Source organism: Ammospiza caudacuta, chromosome 4, assembly GCF_027887145.1.
Source record: "Ammospiza caudacuta isolate bAmmCau1 chromosome 4, bAmmCau1.pri, whole genome shotgun sequence".
NCBI classification, from domain to species: domain Eukaryota; kingdom Metazoa; phylum Chordata; class Aves; order Passeriformes; family Passerellidae; genus Ammospiza; species Ammospiza caudacuta.
The window spans coordinates 26,225,420-26,248,634 of NC_080596.1; the positions used below are offsets into that span (position 1 = coordinate 26,225,420).

Consider the following 23,215-nt stretch of genomic DNA (forward strand, 5'->3'; position numbering starts at 1 on the left):
GCCTTGACATTTGAAAATACTCTCCTTGCATGTTCCCAGTGCCGTATTTTTGTTATTGCAGCTAGGCAAACAGATCAGCACCAGCCTCCCTTGCATGTTGTTTTTCTGGTGCTGGCATCCTCCCTTCTTGTATAATCCTAGCAGAATTCTTGCAAAAAAGAGTGACTGAAACAAACAGTACTTTAGGCAGATATCCCTACCAAAACTGGTGAGCTAGGTTTATTTAAAAATGGGGCACAGGGAACACCTTGCCCCTGTCTCAGAGAGAGGGCTGCATAAAATTGTTAGCAATGCTTTCTGGGATGGGGAAGGGAAACAACCCCACATCTTGTCTCTGCTACAGACAGCTTCCTAAGGCAAACACAAGGTTTGTAAAGAACTGTGGAAGAGCCCAATGCCCTGCGAGGGGTTGGCTGTGACCCATCTTCCCCCCCTCCCCCAGTCCCACGCTCTCCTTGCACGGGCACTGCTGATGTAACCTGAAAGCTCATTGCGTCATGCAGCTGCAGGGTGAAGGGTTTGTGCTTGGGGAAAAAGCTCAGGGCACACAACCAGGGACTTGCAACAGTTCTGGCCTTATGGACCCAGCCAGCAGGGTCTGGAAAAAGGGAGACATCCTGCAAGGTGACAGGAGCTAGGATGCTTGGCAGCATTGCCAGAAGAGCTCAGCCTCTTGAAGAAGCCTGGCAAGAACAGCCAGGCTCTTGCTAAGCTTGGGTTTCCCTTAAAAAGTGGCTTTTTCTGTACAAGACACATGCAAATGCTACAGAGACAGCTCTGGCCGTTATAGGCTACATTTGCTCTTCAGAAGTTAAACAAATGATCCCAAATCTGGGACCAAAAAAAAAAAAAATCCCAGGCCCTCTCCAGTACCAGCCTCCTTCAGGAAAAGTCTGCATGCTCATTACTCCAGGGTTTTCCTGGCACCTGACTCAGGACCACTTGTAAACCACAAGTCCCATGGAGTCCCTTGTCCAATCACAAGAAGATGAACTCCTCAATGCAGTGGGCAGAGCTGCAGTGGCTGTACCTCTTTCAGCCCTGCCCTGTCACCTTTCCTGCTTTGACTGAAGGCTCTCTGGGGGCAGGTCCAGCCCTTAATTCAGGTTTTCACCCAGCTGGTCTAAAAACAACTGTGATTATGAAGCCTGAAGTGTTTTTTTAATAGGACTCAAGGGATTTTTAATCTGATGTCTCAAAATTAGGAACCAGAGCTGTGACTCTTGGACTTTCTTACCTTCCATTAGCCCTGATGGCAAGATGTCCTTGTACTCAGCAGTTCTGTTGCCTGCTGGTGAAAAACCAGAAAAAGCACAATAAAAGTGCAACCCCATGCACCCTTCCCCTCCGAAAGCCAGAGGTCTTGGTGCATTAACACACCTGCTTTCAGTTCCCAGCCACATTTTCCAGTGTTGGCCAGGCTGTTTATTTTAGGAAACCCATTTGCACACGCCCTTATAGGCAGAGTCAGGCTCTCCACTGCTATTCTTCAAAAGAAGGGAAGGCAAGATGAAGAGCACTTGGTCGCTGTGTGTTGCCTTGGCTGTCTCCTTGGGGATCATCCTTGTGGCAGGTAGGTGGACAATGAAAAAATGGAAAACTGGGATTAAGACATCAATGGCAGGTTTTGTGTCATTTACCCTGAATTATTCTAACAGTCAGGAGTCAAATCTCAAAACCCACTCAAGCAGCTGTGCTTCAGTGGTGCTTGGACTGCTCAGGATGTTTCTGCATCAGAGCAGTGGGATTTTAATTGCTGCCTGGAGGATAACTTGATGACTAGCTCCAAATTTAAGATAATTAGGCATTTTTCTCTCAGGTTCCTGAAGCAATAAACTGCAAATGTGCATGCTTGTTTTTCTGCAGTCCTAGGGAGCTTAGCTGCTAGATCTAAAGACTTCCAAAATTTTCCTAGTAATCCTGCCATACAGCTACAGCCAACTTATTCTGATTAAACTGTAGCTTATCTTGTGACTCCACTGAATTTCTTGGAAACCCTTGATTTCAACTGAGCTCAGCCTGTCCTTCCAGCACATTGCTCAGTGTGGCTCTCAGGTCTCTGGAGAGTGTGAATCCATCATGCTGCACATGGTGGATCTGGCCTGCAGGATGGAGTCAATGTTCAGGCATAATCATCCCAACAGCACAGACAGCTGCATCCCTGCATTTCCTGCAGCTTTTGCAAGAGGGCATCTTGCTGTTTACCCCAGGCAGTTCTGTTGGGCTTCACAATGTATCAAAGGACAAAGCAATAGTGGATGCTGAGAAATTTTGTCCAAAACACAGTCACATAAGTATTGAGGAGGGAGGGAACAGCTCAGTGCAGTAACTCAGGCATCAGGAAATCCAACCTGAGGACATTTAGAACAGCATTAGCAAATCTTGCATTTAAATACCTTCTCCCCAAGAGACTTCACTGGGTGACACATGGAGATACTGCAGGTAAAATCACTTTTTTTAGCATTGTAATCTTAAATAAAAAATTGATGGAGCACCAGTAACTTTAACAGTGAAGCCAAGAGCATAACACAAGGAATTAAATCAGGGCAGTATTTTTAGAGCAGTCAGCAAGACCTGCATATGCATAAGATTTTGCTAATCTAATTTTAGAATTAAAGCCTGCTCTGAGAGGTTTTGGGACAACCCAAAAGCCAATAGGATCTGACTTGAACATTGGCTTTGGATGAAGGGTGGGGAAAGAACTGTGCATGATGTTAAGTGGAATGCAGCACAGACAGCAGAGGAAGAGCTGTGTGATGGACAAAAAGCCAGAGACTTCCCTTGAGCTTTTCAAAAGAGAGGCCAAGACAAGGAGCCAAGGACTAGAGAGGCTTTTCTGGGAGGCTTCTGCATCAGAGCAAAGAGCTCATGTGGAATGATGAGTTGGCAGAGAAGAAGCTTGGAGAACAAGTTAGAAAAGTGATTTCCTTCCCAAGCTAGGAAGTCCATAGAGAATCATATCCAGCAGGTCTACTGCTGCCCAAGGCCACAGAGGCAGCACTTGTAACCAGCAGGTGAACTCTAGGGTCACTGAGGTATAATTTTACACAGTAACCTTTTTCACAGTTAGGGTGCCTGTAACAATCTCAGAAACCCTGGAATGAAAGCAGATGAGACCAGGATATTACAGGGGAAGGAAGGACCAAGGCTTTTAAGTCCAAGTAACTCCAAAATCCTTTATAGACGTGATTAACCCAGGTTTTTTCAGCCTATTTCTTCTTTCTCTCTCTGATTAAACCAAGAGACAAGCAGAGCAGGCAAGAACTGAGATCCACTTGAGTCCAAAACAAACTGTTCTCATATGACAAAAATCACTGGGTCTGGTACTTGTAAGCAGGCTGAAGGTGCTGTAGCAAGAATGATGCAACATCAGAAACATGCCAAAAGCCTCTGAGTGACACCTGGCATGTTTCAGCTTGCTTTGACTGAGTTTCATATCGAGTAGCATGCTAGAAGAAGCAGTTTGGAGGGGTAAATCAGGACTGGAGTTTCCCCTGCAAACCACAAGCATCATCAGGGCCACCTGCTCTTCCCTGCCACGTCAGGGGACTGCCTTCTTTCTGGGTCCTCCTGCTTTTTGGCAGCTGTTCCCCCAGGAACCTGAAGGACAGGATACCACACAAGGAAAACTGACACATTGGCCACATTGGCAAGGTCAGGGACATTTGTTTAGCGATCAGATCCAAACTGGGGTTTGGACTGCTCGAGCAGTTCTGGTGCATGACAGAGGAATCACATAACCAATTCCTAGTAAATGAGCCCTTCAGTCACCAGTCCCACCACCTGTACACACAGCAGCACACTGAGCTGAGCAGGAAGACAGCTGAATACATCTTTGCTAAGAGACTCACTTGCACCTGCTGCAACCTCAACTTAAACCAATCCAGGTGCTGTAATGGTGCATTGCTGGCATTTTCATCCCTTGGCTATCTTCTAGAGCAGCTTTCAAGGATTTTGCTATTGATTCTGGGATTGCCTATCCTGTGCTTGCAGGTTATCCAGTGGGTCCCAGCGATGAGGAGTACGTGCTGGTCAATAATAAGTGTCAGTGTGTAACAGTGACCTCAAAGTTTGTCCCCTCTCAAGAAAATCCTCAGGAAGAAGTCCTGGAGAGAAACATCCGCATTATGTAAGTGGCAGGTATTTCACAGAGATGGTGAGCAGGAGATGCAGTGTTATACCAGTTTTGTTTGCATTGTTTCTGATGTCCCGGCACTGGTGAAGTGAATAACTTTTCATGTGGGCTGCTTTCTGTGGTATCCTGAGTATTTCACTTTGCTAGGTGCTTTTCTGCCTCACATGAACCTCTCTGGTGTTTGTCACTTCAGATACAAAAAACATCTCCATGTTTTACGCAGACCAGTAGTAACTTCACAAAATAGGCTGGGGAAGTAGATAATGAGCTGTCAGAAGTTGATCTAACTTGAAACCAGATTGGGCCCATGACACTGGATTTACCTTCTGACCTGACAGAAAGCCTGGGAAAATAGTTAATGCCTAAACTGATCAACTATCAGTTAATGCCTAAACTGTCTCCCATAAGATAGAGCTCAGTTCAAGAACAGGACTTTGTCCTGTCCTCTCCTATAGTACTTACAAGGCAACCCCAAGCAGGAAGAATGATGCATCTGACTCCACTGTATCAGAAGGCTAAATAATTACTTTATTATACTATAACTATTTTATACTGCATTACACTAACAAGAACTATACTAAACTCAAGAACTCGTGACTGTCTGATGACCAGTCAACACAGCTTGGACCTGCTAGGCTAATTAACATAAACAATGTCCACCACAATCCAATCAAGCAATCACCTTCAGGTAAATCATCTTCCAACACATTCCACATGTTCAAAAACACAGGAGGAGCAAATGAGACAAGAATTGTTTTGGTCATTCATCTCTCTGCCTCTCTCTGTTTAGAGGGCATGTGAATACCACATTCTCCACTCACACAAACCTAACAGAAAAGTGTGTGTCTCTGGGAAACAGCTGCAGGAGTGCTGTAGAGCTCACAGCAGGAGAACCACTAATTAAACATCCCTGTCCATCAGCCTCAAGCATCTGCTAGCACAGAGTTTAACAAAAATTAACCCTCTCAGCCCTGTCACTTGCAAGTAGCACTTACTATCAATTGCTGCAGTCCTGTCGGGGAGGGTTGTTGCCTTTGAGGGTGCAGAGGACCAAGATTTGGAGAAGGGTCAGAATGTAAATAACCTGAAGAAGATGAAAGTTTAGATTTGCTCAAAAGAGGGCAGACTGTTTAAAAAGCAGCTTTCATGCGAGTGACTCTCTCCCCACCTTTGCAGAGTCCCCCTGAAGGCTCGGGAGAACATCTCGGACCCCTTGTCCCCACTCAGGACCACTTTTGTCTACCGCCTGAGTGAACTGTAAGTAGTTTTAGTTCCTAACTTCACTTGCCAAGATTTAACCCTCAGCAGCTCTAAAAGATGTCAGAGGGCCAGATGTTCCCCTGGAATACCTACAAATGGCACAGCACTCTCCTGGCTCTACATGCAGATGAGCAAGAAAGATTGGGGGTTCAGCAGGGGCATATTTTCACCTATCTCCTCACACTTGTTCAATTTTCCATCTCTTCCAGATGCAAAAATTGTGAACCCATAGAAATTGATCTGGGCGGGGCCATCCACCAGGCCCAGCAGGGCAACTCCTGTGAAGAACCTCAGACATGCTACACCTATGACAGGAATGAGTGCTACAGCTCCCCTGTGCCCCTGCTGTACCACGGGGAGGTGATGCAGGTGCCAGCAGCTCTGACCCCAGACTCCTGCTTCGCCCAGTAGCTCAGCCCTCTGCTGTGCCAGAGCCTCAGAGCACCCCTGTTCCTATCCCTAATGTATGTAGAGCACCACAGCACCTGGATGGCAGCACCCCAAATGCTAGCCCCTGCAGTAACTCAACTTGTCTCTTCCCATTTCCAACCTCAGCCTCGTGCCATCTCCCAAGAGCAGCTCCTGGCTTTCAGTCTCCCTGGCATGCTGCAATGCCATGCTGTGTCTCACACCACACAGACCAGACCCCCAGCAGATACAAGGCATTCCCCTGAAGTCAAGGGAATTACACTGATTTACAGCTCTGGGGAAGCTGTCCTTTTCAGGCTCCTGCGTGCCTCCCCCAGACATCAGCAGGAATGTCTGTGCCCTTCCCTCCTTGAGCAATCTGAAGTGACCTTCACACAAGGCCTTTGATGACATTAGCAGCATTTATGCCCTTAGAAGACAGTTGTAAAACCATAGTTGAGAGAAAAGATGAGGGACCCTTCTAGCACTTGGACATCTGCAAGCTTCCAGTTCTCCCAGATTCAGAGAAGATCAAAAGATGCAGCTACCCTGAAGTGTTTTGCAAAGTTGCCAAGCCCTCAGCTGTGCCAGGAATACTCAACTCTTCTGGGAGATGTTGGGCATTTTACTTTCCCCACTGCTTTACTGTTACTGCTGCCTTCTTCCACCCCTGCTCCTGGTTCAAGTGGTGAAAGGAAAAAAAATCAAGTAGGCTCAAATTTATTTACTTTTTCCTTCATCATCTTGCATTTAAATCCTCAAAAAATTCTATAAACGCAACACAAATTGCTAGAGCAGGACCCTCATCCAGGGTTCAGAATTGGAGTGATGAAACAGCAAAACCTTATCCCCACAACTGTAGGTTTGTTAGTCAAACATTCAATAAACTTTTTTTCTGCAATCAAGCTGTGTGTTGTATTCAATTCAATAAGAAGGCATAAAAGGAAGCCAAACCTATAATAATATTCTTTTCTCTTTCACAATTAATCAAACTCTCCCTAAATAACTATTTATATTTACAGGCAAAGTCTCCCAAAATACCAGAATAGAAATATTTCCATGCACTTGTAGAACCTCTGACAGATTGAGGCTGAACTGGTTTATCATTTTACGATCAGATCTGCATCACTGAGCTGCTTTGATTCCCAATCAGTGCAGGATCTGAGTCTCAAAATCCAAACATCACCTAAATTAACTCTTGAAAGTGCAATTCACAGATCAGAAGTTTTCACCACTCCTGAATAGAGTACTTTTAAGACAGGTAATCTGGAGGATATTCATTCATGTGCAAGGTGTCTGTCCTAAAGAAATAAAATCATGTGGGGCCAAATTTTGAAGAGCAAAGATATAAAGAAGGATTGACACAAATTATTCTGATGTTATATCACAGTTATGAAAAACAAACTTGCAAAAACACCATTTCCCCCTCTCCTTCATGCAAAAATAAGCCAATCCAAAGAAACACCAGGAGCAAAGGGCCTCTTGGCAGCCTAAGTATTGCAGTGGGTATGTATAACCCACCAAAATATGTCTCAAAGACATTTTCATTTTCAAAACCATTCCCCAGTCTCAGAATGCTGTGATGTTACAAGCTATTAGATCACAGCTATGAAGGAACATCTCAGAGGGAGAAATTAAAGGTCTTTTCCATGCCACCTCTTTACTCCTCCTAAGACATGAAAAGACATTAAAAGGTTTTAATTCAAAACTAATAGTTTGGGGGTACTCAAGCAATGCTTAGGAAACCAGTCTGTCTTTTCAAACAAACCTCTGCTATTCAGTTACTGCTATACACGTGCTGGGTTCGACCTTTGAATAATGATGTGCAACAATTCCTCCCCTCAGAGAAAGAAACATTTTTGCTGCAGGCAAAGAGATGCCACAGCAAGCAAAGGTGAGGCTGAAAAGCCTCTGCTTCCACACAAATACCTCACATCAGGACCATCACACCATCAGCTGGACTGTTCTTCTCCCCCTGGAGCTGCAAGTGACTGCGTTTCTCAAGCCATTACAGGAACATCCATCCCCCTGTTCCCTTGAACAGAACAACACAGCTCCTATGTCTCAAATCTGCAAATAATTTATGAGCCATGACCCAGAAATAAAGATTTCTGTTGGACTTAGAGATTTGATTTTTTAAAATTTCGAGCTTTTTTTTAAGGAAAAGAGCATTGACCCTGTTCTCAGTTACAGAATTACAAATATTAACTCCAGGAAGACAAATTCCCTACAGCCATTACGGCCAGGAACTGACATGGAGCTTAAATGAAATGCTGGCAATCAAATACATTAAACATGTTCAAATAAAGCCTCCCAAACATTATAAAAATTCCAGCTCTACAGTTCTTAATGGGATAAAAAGCTGGGGCTGATTACAGCAAAAGTAAAAGAGAGCCAAGTCTTGCCCATCTCCAAACTCCCAGGCTACCATCACGTGCAATTCTACTCCATCCATGAACTGTGCAGGCCCAACTACTGCTTAACTGATTGACAAAAAATAGAAATACAGAGCAGAGAAACACCTTAGTGCCGTAATAGCAACTTCAGTAACACCTTGCCCTTTTTTTCACTTTCTAAGAGAGCCTAATTTACCTTAAGAACAAAACCCATTCTTTTAAGTTTGAGTGTGTTGGTTCTCTGTTTTGCTTCTTTTAGAGCATGCTTAACCCATGTATCAACTGGGCAACAAAAGGAAAACCTTCTAATACACTCTCACAGAAAAAGTCCCTACAAAAGGCAATAACTCCATACTGGAAAACAATTAGTAATGAAAATCAGCCCAGTGTGCCAGAGATAACAGGCTTGGGGCTCACACCAGGGCCCCCATTTTTTCACTTAGGAGCAATAAAGGTGATGGTGAGTTAACTTTTGGTATTTTTGTTTAATAGGAATTGTTTGTTTGCTATTGGGTGGTTAGAAGCCAAAGATGCTGGCTAGAAGCCAAATTAATTATGAAGTCTAGTTTTATAAATTGATTTTATATAAGAATTGGATGTTAATATTTATAGGTATTTGAGTTTTGTGGCTTCCTAAGTAAAAAACTTTTATTAAAAGCCCATAAAATTGGGTTTTTTTTTTCATTAAAAGCACTACAGAGAATAATCTCTTATATGCTGTTTGTTTAATAATGCATCTTTTAATATTAAAAGAGTAAAAATTGTTTAGGAAGATGATTTTTATTTGTGCTCTATTTGTATGTAATGAGACTGAATTAATTTGTTTGTCTAACCTTGTTAATTGCCTTCGTAGAAATCCAAACAATAGCCTTGCTCCTGTAGGGATAATGAGTATTTATTGTTTTGCTTTGGAGTGTGGATAAGGCTATTTTGCTCCCTGCCTTTCTTAAGTAGTGTGGCTGTTCCTCACTTTAACTGCAAATGTGTTGTAGTCAGTCAGTGACATAACTGTGTTGGAGCAGTGGAGTGTGAAGCTGAGCACTCTTTCTGCTCTTTAGGTGGAATTAAGCCTATGTAGTGGTGTTTAGGTTTTGCAAAACTTTGAGCTGTGGGTGCTGAAATAGGGATGGCCCATGGAGGTTATAGGCTCAAGTGGGTTCCTTGGCTGGGTCATTTAAGGGCTGTGCTGGAGGGCTCAGTAAAGTAAAGCTGCCTCAAAGTAGAGGCTAAAGCAAATGAACCAAATTAATAGCTGGCAATGTAAATGTATTAATTGTTAATTTCACTCTTTTGGTGATGGAGGGCTTGCTGTTGTTCTATGCATGTGGTAACAGGTTTTTCTCTTACATTTGCAGTAATTTAGCTCTCTAGGTGATGCTAAACGGTTTTTTTTTTTTTTTTTTTTTTTTTTTTTTTTTTTTTTTTTTTTTTTTGTGGGCTGTGTAGGTATGTTGAAGGGGATGTGCTTTACTTGCTTTAAAAGGTACAGGAAAGCCCAAACTCACCTGAGCTGCTCCACAGTAGCAGACGTGCTTAGGTGGCTGCAGCTGGCTCTGAGATTCTGGCCAACAAGGTGAAAAGCTTGCCAGTGAGAGAAGTGCTGGAGACTTAAATGGGCAGTTGTGTCCATGGTTTTATACTGTACTCCATTTATGCCTTTGCTACTCTGGTAGATGTTGTCTGGCTGAACCTAAGAGCATTTATTGAACCAAATTTATTTACTACTGTTTGCTAAGTAAACTGTATCGAGGAATGACAATTATTCTACAGTGTAAGTAAGTAGGTGTCTAAAGAAAGTATAAGCTATGCAAATGAAGAGGTCTGCTTTCTATTCTCTTGATCAAAAGTTAAACTTAAAAAAGACTAAACACGGATTAACCCTTTCTCCTCAATGAGAATTACTTTCTAATGCTGCTTCTTTAGTGACCATTTGAGACGTACTGAGAAGCGTTTTCCCTCCAAGTAGCTGAGAGGGGAGGAGAGCCAGCGCTGCGCTGGAGCAGTAAGACCGGGGTGCTGCGGCTAACTGCCCGGGGAGGCTGCAGCGGGGGCAGCTGCGGTCCGGGCCGGGCCCCGCTCCGTGGTTAACCCCTCAGGGCTGCCCAGGCTCCGCTCTGAGGGAAGCGGGGCCGCCCAGGAGCCGCTTCTCCCCTCTGACCGTTCTGCCGCCAGGGGGCGCTTTGACGGAGCGCGCCTCCCGCACAGGTTTGTCCCTCGGCGGCGACCGTCGAGGGCGGGATAAGATGGGGGCGGCCTGCTGAGCCCTCGTGTGCTACGCTCCCTGTGCCGGTGCCCGCAGCTATGTCGGGCCGTCAGGGCAACAAGCTGCCCAGCAACCTGCCCCAGCTGCAGAACCTCATCAAGCGCGACCCCACCTCCTACACCGAGGAGGTGCGGACAAGGGAGTGGCTGGGCGGGCTGTGGGACGGGCACGGGGTACGGGCGGGTGTTGCTCAGCTGCCTCTGTTCTGTGTGTGCAGTTCCTGCAGCAGTACCACCACTACCAGTCCCATGTGGAGATCTTCACCTTCCAGCCGGACAAGCCCAGTAAGGAGCTGGCCGAGCTGCTGATGTTCCTGGCGCAGGTGAGCCCCGGGCCCTAGCCCCGCAATAGGCGCTGTGGCAGCCTGTGCTTGGTGAAATACAATTAAATGTACAGCTTGCGTGCCCCTTGACAGCCCTGTGAGGGAAGCGCAGGTGTGCTGTAGAGCTTTCTCTTGCCCTGTCCCTTGCAGGTTGCCCACTGCTACCCTGAGCACATGGCCAGCTTCCCGCAGCAGCTGAAGGAGCTACTCTCCTACCACCACACGGTCCTGGACCCCGACCTGCGCATGGTGAGACCGACTTGGGCTCGCCCTGCTCTTGGTGTGAGCTGAGAGCTTGGGGTTTGTTTGTCAATGAAGAGAAGCTGGAGAGGGATGTGAAATTTGGTTTCTCTTGCAGACTTTCTGTAAGGCTCTGATCTTGTTGAGAAACAAGAATCTAATAAATCCCACGAGTCTGCTGGAGCTCTTCTTTCAATTGCTGCGGTGCCACGATAAACTGCTACGGAAGGTAAGGTGTGCTGACAAAAACCTGCATCTCCAGTGGGTTTTGACCAACTTGTGGGGTAATGGCAGAATAGGCAGTTCTTCTCTGCTTGGTTGAGAAAGTCAAGTTTAAAATAGCTCAGCTGTTGGAGCAGTCAGTGCTGGAGGCAGGGCTCCAGCTCTGTGTTGGAGTAATGACAGTTTTGCTGCTGTAAACACCTTGCTGTTGTAGGTTGTAGGTTCATCCTGTTTGGGATTGAGCAGTTTGGTTGTCTCTGCAGCTGGAAAACCTGGCTGTCAGAACAGGCTTGAATGAGGCAGGGGCAGCATTTGAAGCAGTATTTGATGCTGTTCATTGTCCTGCCTTGCTGTACTGTGAATTCAGTATGATTTTGAAATCCACGAGTCTCCACAGGATGCCTTCCTGTGCGTTTTCCTGTTGTAAGCCAGTGATGTTCTCAGAGGTGATCAGCTGGGTTATGTCAGTGCTTGGGCACAGGGTGTGTGTTCCTGTGTGTTACTCCCTGTCATCTCTCCACTTGCAGACCTTGTACACTCACATTGTGACAGACATCAAGAATGTCAACGCCAAACACAAGAACAATAAAGTGAACACAGTAGGTGCCTTGGCTTTCTTGTGTACTTTGAACTGAGCTGCTGCTGTTGTGGAAGACCTCTAAAGACATGTTTTCAACTTGTTCTGTAGGCACTGCAGAACTTCATGTACACCATGTTGAGAGACAGCAATCCCACTGCTGCCAAGATATCTCTGGATGTGATGATAGAGCTTTACAGAAGGAATATTTGGTGGGTCTGGCAGGCTTGTGTCCATTTGCCACTTACTGTGGGGCACACAGGTGTCCTTTGTGGCACATAGCACAACACAATGCAAGTCACAGTGACTTAAATAGGTTTCCTACTTGTGCCACAGTGGAGCTGTAACTTGTACCAAAGAATTTAGCTGAGAAGAAATAATGTCTTGTGTGAAATGAGTTACTTAAATAGTTGCTGAGAACTAATTTTCTGAGAAGATAAAATTGCCAGACTTGAAATAAGATATGGCTTGTTTTTTTCCAGGAATGATGCCAAAACAGTCAATGTAATCACAACTGCCTGCTTTTCCAAAGTGACCAAGGTGAGGACAGAAATCACTCATACACTGGATGTTACCTTAGCTACCTTCTTCATGTGAATGTAACTTAATATGCTGTTATAGCAAACAAACTTAATTGATTTGTCTGTTGCTTGTTTAGTTCTCAAAATAACCCTCATAGGAGGAGGTGGAGCTTGGCAGCTTATCTTGTAACAAGTGCAGCCTGGTGCTGGGAGTGTGGATGTTCTTTTCACTGCTCTTCAGAACAGACTATCAGGATATCACCTCCTTAATATGAGCACTGTGAGCCTATGGTTAACTGAGGAGAGCAGCTGACCTGATTGAATATTGGGCCTTCTGCATTGGCTCTGGAGGCTTTAAAAATTTGTCCTATGGCTGGAGACAAGTTTTTAAAGTTTTTAAACCACTTTTGAACCTGTGAAGGTCCAAAAGTGGTTCCATTTAATAACAGTCAGCCAACCAAGACTAAAAACCTAACCAGCAAAATTACCTGAATTAATGCAGGATGAGAACTCTGAGCATCACCTTGGCTCTTGCCTGTGTAGGGGCTCCTGACAGTGTTGACATGGAGCAACTGCATTGAAATGATTTTGCAGGATGATAAGACAATTGGCAGCTTTGAATTTTGCCTTGTGGCAACTCAGGTGCTCTTTGGTTCTGATTGCCTCTGAGCAATGATGGGCAGCTCAGGTTGTCTGGGTTTGTAAGACGCTTGTGGCTCTCAGGCTGTAACTTGGTTTATTTTCTGATCTTTATTTTCAGATCTATGCCTATTAAAAAAAACTGGTTAAGTCTTTGCAGGCTTAAGGTGTGGATGTTGGGTGGTTATAAATTCTGGTCATGTGGGTCAGCTTGTTCCACATGATCTCATTTTACTTTTCAGGTGTTAGTTGCTAGTTTGAAGTTCTTCCTTGGGAAAGATGAGGATGAGAAACAGGGCAGCGAGTCGGAGTCTGAGGTGGGTGTTGTGACCAAATATTTCCCTTCTCTGATTTTCAGACCTGTTATTGGTTCTGTTATCTTGGTGACTCTGGCTTTGCCAATCTGCCTTGCTGCTACTCACTGTCCTGTCTAGCTGTCACCAGATGTTTCTGTGATTGACAAACAATTTCAGTGTCTGACATCTGGTCCCAGGATGTCTGTCTGTCTCTCTGTTAAAAGAAAAACACTAAGCTCTTTTTTTTTTTAGATGCTGGTACCTATGTGTTCTGAAGCTTAGTAAGGGGGATAGTTTTCAGAGTATGTGGTACTGAAAAATATTTGTAGTTTGCTTCTGTGCTTGCCATTTGGAGCCTGGGTCACCTGAGTGTTGTGTTCCTTCCCCAAGGATGATGGCCCCACGGCCAGGGATCTGATGATGCGCTATGCCACCAACAAGAAAACCACCAAGCGCAAGAAGAAACTGGAGAAAGCCATGAAGGTCCTCAAGGTGAGGAGATGGCTGTCTGACTTCCCATCACCCTGGATTAATCCTTCTAGTATGGAAGTCCTGTTGTTGCCCTGCTTGTTTAGCTGCAGATGGCAGATAGTGCTTATGGTTGAAAATAGGGATAGTTTTTAAAATCTTCTTCAAGAGGCAACAGTCTTTTGACAGCAACCTTGAAACTTTAGGACTTTACTCACAAAAAGAGAAATGTATTTTACTCTTGTTTCCATGCAGAAGCAGAAAAAGAAGAGCAAGCCAGAGGTGTTCAACTTCTCTGCCATTCACTTGATTCATGATCCCCAAGGTGAGTGTGCAGTGAATTCTCTTAGTGCAATTTGGTTAATCTAACAGCACTTGATTTGGTTGTCATCTGTTCCAGTGAACCTCTGGGGATCTCATGTTCTCAGGTCAACCCAAAATGCATCTAAACATTCAGTTTTCAATGCTGACCCTGTGCTTATGGTGTTGGAGAACATCTGCTGGTTCTCTCTGCTGAACCTGTGCACAGCAGGCCTTTTAGGCATATGAGAAGGGAAATAACCTATTGGAATAAGTGCTTTGGTCACCTTGAATTTCTGTGAAAGGGTGCTGGGCCTTGAAAATAAGAACAAATCAAACTGCCTCTTGTGACTGTAATTCCATTTGAGTTCTGAGTTGTGTTCATTCAGTTTTCTGCAAAACCATTTTTACCTCTTCCAGACTTTGCTGAGAAACTGCTGAAGCAGCTGGAGAACTGCAAGGAGCGATTTGAAGTGAAGATGATGCTCATGGACCTAATATCCAGGCTTGTTGGAATACATGAGGTATGCACTTGGATAATTCTAGGGTGGTCTATTGGTAGCCAGCCTGGTGTGGTTGTGGCAATGCTCTGGCCTTGTGCCTCTGGAAAGTAAGCTTTAATTTTTCTCTATGTCCAAAAGTGTGTAGGGATGGTCAGGGAATTGCCAGGAGGCATAATGCAATGGTAGTGGTACAGACCTTGTGGGACTAAGTAAGCACTCATAGAAAAAGCTATTGGTCTGGAATAGAGGAGCTGAACCTAAAAAATAGAGAACTTGGTGCTTCAAGACCTTCCGGGGAAGCTGCTCATGCTGACCATGGAGTTTTCAGGTGGTGCTGAACAAGAAGGAAACTGCACTTGGAGGATTCTATGTGGACTACCCAGTAATAAAGTATTAGCGCTGAATTAAGTGAAGAGTAATCCAGTGCAAGTTGGGCATTTAAGGATTTAAGTGATAAGGGCTAGGTGCAAAGGGACTGCAGCTGTATTTACCTTGGTGCAGTTCATTTCCTTGTCCCACAAATATGAAACTCAACATAGGAGACAACATTTTGCTCTAAAATCTGAGGCATTTGGGGAGTACACTAGAATGAGATGGTTTTACCATGTATCAGTTTATGAAGGTGATCTCGAGTTCTAAGACAAGAAGATAATATGTTGCAATTTGCCTTGCAGCTGTTTCTTTTTAATTTCTACCCCTTTGTTCAGAGGTTCCTCCAGCCCCATCAGAGGGGTAAGTAGCTACTCCAGGTACTGCTGATCCCTCATGTCTCATGTACAGGCAGTTGATAGAAGTGGCAGTGGAAGTGGACAGGTAGCAGTGGTTTGGTGGGAAGCAGGAGTAGTCCAGTGTGGACGAAGGAAGTACAAGTCCCTGACTGCGAGAAGTGCCAAGTGATTTGGACTTCTGTGGAGGCTGTGTGCACTCAGGGCTCCTTACCTGAGGATTTGAGCAAAGGAATAAAAGCAATCTGAGTCCCTAATCCTGACCAGCTAAGCTAAGCATGGTGGCCTTATGCTGCTTCCTTTTACTGGGGTTTGACTGCAGTTCTGGAGCATTTCCTTTTGCTTCAGCTGGCTGTTGTGGAGGCCACAGGAGTTCCTAATGCTTGGTGGGAGAGGAGAAACAACTGTCCCAAAGAAGTCCAGGCTGAATAGTTTTGGGCCTGACTGAGCAGCTTGTTGAGTTTTAAAGGATGTGTTTATTGGCTGGAGCAAGCTGCAGCAATATGTTTTGGTATCTTCTTCCTCCTCCTTTTCTTCCAGAAGTGACAAAGATTCTTCTGTTTGCTGCACAGGCTTCACATCAGCTGGTACCACCTGAGGTCAGTGTTCTCCCTGTGATGGATATTAAATGGGCAGCATGGAAATGCAACCGAGTGTGTATGTGGGGAGGGGGAAGGGGAATTGCTCAGATTGGTTGGAAAAGCTTACGGTAATTACAGCAATTTTTGCAAGTTCTAAGGCATTGTTTCATAAAAGGGGGGAAAAAAAGTTGATTTTCTGCAAGAAAATTTTAGAAAATACTTGTGGGCTGTACTGACACATCCTAATGTCTTTCTATGAAAAAGGATGTGTCTGTTAATAACACCGAAGTGTGTTTTGATTAAATATATGGGGTTTTTTTTATTTTCAGATTATCCAGTCAGTGTTGATGACCATTGCCAACAACTTTGTCACAGACAAGAATTCTGGAGAGGTCATGACTGTAGGGTGGGTACAGAATTGTATGAGTCATGTCAAACTCCAGATGTGATAAAATACATGGGTTTTTTAACCAATTGCTGCTTATTCCTTGTTACTGTGCTATGTTACTTGTGCTATGCTTTCAAGAAGCTGCTTGAGTTAAAAGTATGTTAGCTTCAATGTTCTGGTTTTTTTGCTGGGAGTATTTGATGGTTTTCTCCTCTTACACTGTATGTTGTATAAATGCTGTATAAGGTTCTTCAAGTTTCAGGTAATTAATTCTGTAAATGGTGCTTTCTCCTAACTGGTGTTGAGAAAATAACTGATTTTTCCTTATTTTTAGGATCAACGCAATAAAAGAAATCACTGCAAGGTGTCCCTTAGCCATGACTGAAGATCTGCTCCAAGACCTTGTTCAGTACAAGACGCATAAAAATAAAAGTAAATATTACCTGGATACCACTTTAAACTCTTTCTTTTTTTCTGTCTTATGTGATCTTCAGTTACAGCCTTCATGGAAGTGCTGTCCCAATTGGTTTTTATGGGCTCAGACCACTTTCAGTGGTTGAGGTCCATCTCTCTATTTGGAGTGTGTAGCCATGGGAGACAAAACAGTCCAAGGGTAGAGGAACTAATTGACAAAAATAAAGCAAGGGATTGTTAAGAACAGTTAGCCCTGAGGAAGTGCTGTGTTCTATACCAGAGAAATCAGAGGGAACCATAAGTTCAGAGAAGACTTGAGTCAGTTGTAAAATCTCCACACAGCTGGAGATCTGTGTGGGCTTTTGGTTTGCTCAGAGTTCTGTTTTTTTTCCTGACTGTCTCATTTCTTGGGCAGATGTGATGATGTCCGCAAGAACTCTGATACACCTGTTCCGCTCTCTGAATCCAGAGATGCTGCAGAAGAAGTTCAGGGTAAGTGTTTCATGTGTTCTGCACTCACTAAAAACTGATGTGCTCAAAAATGATGAGAATTGGTCTCAGTATCCTTTTGAGAAGGTGGAGTCAAGTCTGTGTTGTTCCTCTGCCTGCTGCCTTTGGACATGGTGTGCTATCCATGTTTTGTTAGTTCACATTCATCTAACTCATGGTTAGGTCATGCTCCTGAAGTTGAGCTGTTTTCCAAGACACATTGACCTTCAGTTATTAAACTCTGCCACATGGAGTAAGGGAAGGTCTTTGGCGCCACACCCTCCTATTCTTCTAGGTATTTTCATGGTTGGATGGATATTACAATAGCAGCCTGCTCAATGTGTGTTTTGTTAATGTACAGGGTAAGCCTACGGAAGCCTCAGTGGAAGCCAGGATTCATGAATATGGAGAACTGGATGCCAAAGACTACATTCCAGGAGCAGAAGTACTAGAGGTGGAGGATCAAAAGGAAAAGGGAGGAACCCAAGAGGAAGGTTGGCCTTTTTTCTTTAAAAATTCTGGTTTGGGCATCACTGTCACTAAGATTTTATGTGGACATGGAACCTGGTGTTTGTGCATTTCATTTCCTGCTCTGCTTTTTCTTGCACATGTCTGTCCTTGGGTAAGTGCAGTTTGCCAGTGGGGTTTGGTACTATGTTGCTTTTTATGATACACACTGAGATGGGAAGCAGAGGGACAGACAGTACAGCTGTGAACTTTGTGTTCAGCTTCTCCTAAATAAAACCTTCTGAATATTGTAGAACACCAAAACAGTAGTTGGGTATTATATTTGGCTTATTGAGTTCAGTTCCTGTGTAAATGCTTTACACACCCTGGAACCCGTGCCTGAGTTGGAAAAGAGATGGAAGAGTCTTTAAAAGCAAAGCAGAGTTTGGTGAATGAAGTCTGAGCGCCTTGAAGATGCTGCAGGGGCTGGAGGAATGTAGGCTGTGTAGTGATCACTGTAACACTGGGCTTGGCTGCTGCAGCTGCGAACTTTGGCACTACAGCCAGCACGGCAGTGAAGAGCCATGCTTTGACTGTCTGAACTAAGCCAGCTATAAACCACAGTACTTCTCTTGTTGGGTTGGTTTAGGTGGCTAGGAGTGGGGAACAGTATTGCTTATGAGGTAATCAGCCTGTTAATTCCTGTGGTGCTTCAGGCTGTCCCAAATGCACCTTGTTTTCAAGATCTTGCCCTGGAGGTGAAAACTGAGCTTTGCAGAGCATAGTATGATTTTTGTCCCAGAACAAAATGAAGTTGGGAGATAAGTGAAATAAATGAAAGGCAATGAGAACAGGCTGATAACTGATGGCAGCATCAATTATTGCCAGTTGGGGTAGTAAAGGTGAGTTTGTATTAACAGCTCTTTACTTGTTCTGTGAGCAGATGGCTGGGAAAGTGCTAGCCTGAGTGAGGAGGAGGACAATGACGATGGAGAATGGATTGATGTGCATCACTCCTCAGATGAGGAGCAGCAACAATTAGTGAGTTCCAAGTGTCTTCTATGCCAAGTACATATGAGTCTTGTTGATCACAGAGCAGATCCTCTTGCTCTTCACCCTCATGGAGCTGCTCTTAAATACCTACCCAGGCCTTCAGAGCAAGCTGTCCTGAAGCAGTGAGGCTGAAGTGCTGTTTAGCAGTGCTGCTGAAGTACACATGCTGTTAAGGGTGGGAGGGGAGAAGGAGGAATTATATCTTAGGGCTCAATGCCTTCAGAGCTGTGATAATCAGCTGAGAGCTTGTACTCCCAAAATCTGGTGTGCATGCACTCCATTCAGACACTAGATGTTGGATATGAGACAAGGAAAAATCCTGACATCTGGTTGTAGCATTTCCCAACAATATTGCCATTGCATGCTTTGTATTTGGGAGGCAAGGCTCATGGATTGTGGCACAGGAGTGGGATGCAAAGCTCTGATTGTTTTGTACCATTTTCTTTTCCAAAGGCAGAAAAAGTGAAAAGCATGCCCATAGAGGAACGAAAAGCCAAAGCTGCAGCAGTCAGTACAAGCAGGCTGCTAACTCAGGAAGACTTCAAGAAAATACGTCTTGCCCAGCTTTCCAGAGAACTTAATTCTGCACCTGGCAAAGCTGCAAAGCGGAAATATATTGAAATAGATGATGAAGAGGAGGAGGAGGGCAGGTAGGATATGGGCTGTTGAGTGCTTTTTCTTACTTATCCTCTCCTGATGCAGCTGTTCATTGCAGTAGGGCACAGAGCTCTGCTGCTGATCAGTGTTCCCTGGTAACAGCCAGAGCCTAGAGTGGATCCTGGGCTTGGGGGTTGGCTTATACCTGGGAAAAACATCATGAGGAGCTTGTGGAAGGTCTGAGACTGTTTTGTTTGACTTTTTCACGCCTAGAGGTGTGAGAGGGGGTGTTTTGTAGCAGTAGCTGCCTGGTTGTAGCTCCAGTGTTTCTTATACCTGGTGAAAAAAAGTAGGACTTGAAATATAAGTGGGTGATTTTTGTAATGGATATCCCAAGCATGAGGAGCATCCTGAAGGGAACAAGAAGTGTTTGTGTCTAAACTGATGGTGAGACAGTGGCCTAGGATGGGTGAGAGACAAAGGGTGAAGCGGGCATCTCGTTTTCCTTGCCAGCTGAAGCTTTGTGTAGTGACATTTATTGGATTTGTGTGTAGGGGGGAGTTGCTGTCACTCAGAGATATTGAACATCTGCATAAGAAGCCCAAGTCAGACAAGGAGACCAGACTGGCAACTGCAAAGGTGAGGTACTGGTGCGTCCTGTATCCTGTCCTTCTGGGTCTGGGTGTGTCTTCTGCAGGAGGAAATGCTGAGGCTGCATATCAAAGGTAGGTGCCAAGCTGCCATGTGGGTTTTGAGAGGCGATTTGTTTGGTTCTTTGCTGTTGCATCTGGGCTGTGACAAATACGGGGTCCTGATGGTCACATGTGACCATGAAAGTGCAAACAGATGCAATTTTCACTGTGACTTAAGAAAGTGAGTATGGAAGCCAGTATGGGAGAAGCTATGTATGAACACAGTCATGCAGAACCCAGATTTGTTGTTATTGCCATAGAACCTGTTACCATCAGGCAGGTGATGTTGATAGTAGGTGAAGGAAAATGACCCCTTGTTACTCTATTGCGCTGTCTATTCTAGGCTGGAAAAACAGACAGAAAAGAATTTGTGAAAAAGAAAACCAAAATTAACCCATTTGCCAGCTCTTCCAATAAAGAAAAGCAGAAGAACAAGAACTTCATGATGATGAGGTACAGCCATAGTGTCCGGACCAAGAACAAGCGTTCCTTTAGGGAGAAACAGGTAATGTTTTGTGATGGATATGGATGGGGCAGTGTGAGCAGTGATTTGTGGTACAGGTGTGGTGTTCCCTACTTTCTGGCCTGAGGTGCTGTTCCTGTAACTCTGAGAAAGCCTGTGGCTTGGCTTGCCCCACTCCTGCCCCAGAGGAAGAGCTGCTTTGCAGATTGTTGTTCACTCTCCATAGTCTGACCTATCACAGACTCATCTGTTCTGGCATAGAGGTCATCTAATAGCTTGTCCTAAATGTTCCTGAGGAATAGAAGAAAATGCTGTTCAGTTAAGCATTAGTTTGACATTAATGCTGCTCTCAGTGGTGAAGCCCCTGCCAGTCTAGGGTTTTACAAGGTGTTGCTTATTCAACTCATCCAAATCCATTCAAGAAACTTTACAATAATCCAGTGGTCCAGTTGTTTTTTTTTTTTCCCAGGTGGTGTTTTGTGCAAGTGTTTACATGCAGCTTGAACTTAGAGTTGTTTCCAAGATCATACACTTTATCCAAATGATATTTGTCTGCAATTTCTTGCCTTAGAAAGGGCAAGGCAGGAACTATTAGTAGACTCAGTAGAGAATATCTGAAGCTTTTCTGTTGATCAGGAACATGTAGTCTAATACTAGTACACGTCCTCTGTACATGTTTATTTGGCATCATTCTGCCTCACTTCAATTAAGGCTGACAACATTGAAACCAGCTCTCAAAACACACACAATAGGCTGCAAATGAACAATCCAGGCACTTCAAAAACCTGCTGTTTACAGTTATACTTGGCTCAGTTATTCTAAAAAAACATCTTGAAGCATTTTGTCCTCACTGAAGTTTTAAATTCAAATGTAATGCCTAAACAGCATTTATTCATACTTTTTTTCCCCCATGAAAGTTAGGCTGCAGCACCAGTCTGTTAACCATGAGTGTTTTGGGTGGGTAGGAGGATCTTAGTTGTATGGCACTGCATTCTGCTGTGCTTTTTGGTGCTAAGATAAAATGGCCTGCTTGCTATAGTCCAGAGCTAGCTTCTCTACTAGGAGCTACTACTGCATCACAGTACTACTGTGTTTTAAGTACTACATCACATTACTATATGTTTGAAGCTATTACTTAAAACAAGTTGTATGTACAGTAAGATCTCTTTAGGGTGATAATGACACTTGTAAAAATTTCTCCTTCCCCCTTGAAAAGTAATTTTGTAATACTTCACGAAACACCAATTTTACTTAACATCTCAGCTGAATTGTAACTTTCTAGATATCTTGCTCAAAGTGAGTCAGAGTAGTTTGTTCTCGTCTTCATTGTGTAGGATCTGGTCATGCCTAGCTCTTTAATTGTACTGTGGAGTTTAGGTACATAACCCCAGTGTTTCTGCCATTCTAATTGTTAGCATTTGCATTGCTCCCTGTCTGAGCTGATGAGCTCCTAGTGTTTTTATCAGAGGTTAAAGAAATTGAAAAGAGTTCTAATGTGGTAGTGTTGCTTTTTCAGTTATGCTCCTTACCTGAATATTCCCCTCTTGTTTTGTGGTTAGCTGGCTCTTAGAGATGCACTTCTGAAAAAGAGAAAACAGCTGCTAAAATAAATGCTGGAGAGAGCTTCATCACCCTTGGAGAAGTTGCCCTGGAGATGCTGATTTGCACCTACCATCACCCTGGGGGAAAGGAGGACTGTGGTGCCTTATGGATTTAGCTCTGATCTGTTTGGAAATGCAAATGGAACTCCTGCTAGCTGGTGGATGCTGCATCAATAGGACCCAGGCCTTAATCCTTGGAGGATTTTGATTTTGTTTTAAAGTGTTCTAGGGAAGAAGGCAATTATATTTTTATTTCATGTAATTTACTTACAGTGGGTTTAGTATGTGTAAGTATTAAAATACACAACGGTAAGGTAAAAATTCTACCTGAGGCAATTATTGACTAAGACACAGAAAGCAAAAATATTCTGGTCAGTCAGTAAAGCATGTGGGTTTAGTGTCTGTGCCTGTCTTAGGGGACTGTCTGTACAGATGGAGTGAGCTGTTGTCTGAGTAGCTGGCTTTGACCAATTTAATAATACCAAGTTCAACTGTGATGCAGCTAAAATTAGTTCAAGCGTTGTGGGGAAGAACAGTTCATTATAGCTTACTAAGAAAAGAAAAATACAAATAGTGTATTGGGAGATAAGGGGGTTTTGTTGCTATTTAAATACAAAAAAAATCACATACCAGAGAAAAAAGGAATGTTTTTCTATTATGGTGTGCCTTCTGGTGGGACTTGCCAGTGACTCTTGGCAAGTACATGCAAAAATCACATTGGTGTCTGAATTCTTTGTCTAAGGTTGAACTTGTGCTTTAGCCTTGACCTCTGTTGGGACCATTAATGGATTCTTTGTACCTTCCCCAGCCACCTGTTCTAATGGAGTTGATCAAGTATTTATAATTTGATGGAGTTATTTATACTATCCTTTTTCCAAGTCTGTTAGAGATTGATTTATTTGTGATGCAGAAACAGGTCCCACAGGCACAGTACAATGGCAATGCATTTGGTGGGGTGCTTTTTTCCTGTCTTTTTAGGAAGCCAGATTCATGTTCTTATACCATGTAGGAATTCACTTAACTTAGGTATTGGTTTAATATGTATTTGTAATAACTTTAATTCTTTTGTATGGATTTTGTTTGTTTTGTCACACTGCTTCCTAGAACAAAAAAACCTTAGAGAAGCTTAAGGGAAAGAAGGACAGAGTAGGGTGGGGTTTTTTGGTGTTTTGTTTTTTTTTTTTTTACAGCTCTGTTTTATTCCAATTGTACGTT

General features: G+C 43.9%; 2 protein-coding genes across 2 annotated transcripts; both read left to right on the forward strand.

Moving 5' to 3' along the window:
* The first annotated feature begins 1,450 nt into the window (after positions 1 to 1,450).
* On the forward strand, positions 1,451 to 6,704 carry JCHAIN (joining chain of multimeric IgA and IgM). Its single transcript, XM_058803701.1, has 4 exons — positions 1,451 to 1,573; positions 3,994 to 4,129; positions 5,312 to 5,392; positions 5,605 to 6,704. The coding sequence occupies exons 1-4, from the start codon at positions 1,510 to 1,512 to the stop codon at positions 5,804 to 5,806; spliced, it is 483 nt and encodes a 160-aa protein (XP_058659684.1). The 5' UTR covers positions 1,451 to 1,509; the 3' UTR covers positions 5,807 to 6,704.
* A 3,753-nt stretch (positions 6,705 to 10,457) lies between these two features.
* On the forward strand, positions 10,458 to 23,060 carry SDAD1 (SDA1 domain containing 1). The gene is made up of 22 exons (XM_058803443.1): positions 10,458 to 10,590; positions 10,680 to 10,784; positions 10,935 to 11,033; positions 11,143 to 11,253; positions 11,774 to 11,845; positions 11,935 to 12,035; positions 12,306 to 12,363; positions 13,226 to 13,300; positions 13,670 to 13,771; positions 14,003 to 14,072; positions 14,468 to 14,571; positions 15,225 to 15,282; positions 15,816 to 15,874; positions 16,186 to 16,262; positions 16,579 to 16,676; positions 17,074 to 17,150; positions 17,509 to 17,641; positions 18,538 to 18,635; positions 19,101 to 19,297; positions 19,799 to 19,883; positions 20,280 to 20,441; positions 21,959 to 23,060. The coding sequence occupies exons 1-22, from the start codon at positions 10,501 to 10,503 to the stop codon at positions 22,007 to 22,009; spliced, it is 2,082 nt and encodes a 693-aa protein (XP_058659426.1). The 5' UTR covers positions 10,458 to 10,500; the 3' UTR covers positions 22,010 to 23,060.
* Positions 23,061 to 23,215: the final 155 nt, after the last annotated feature.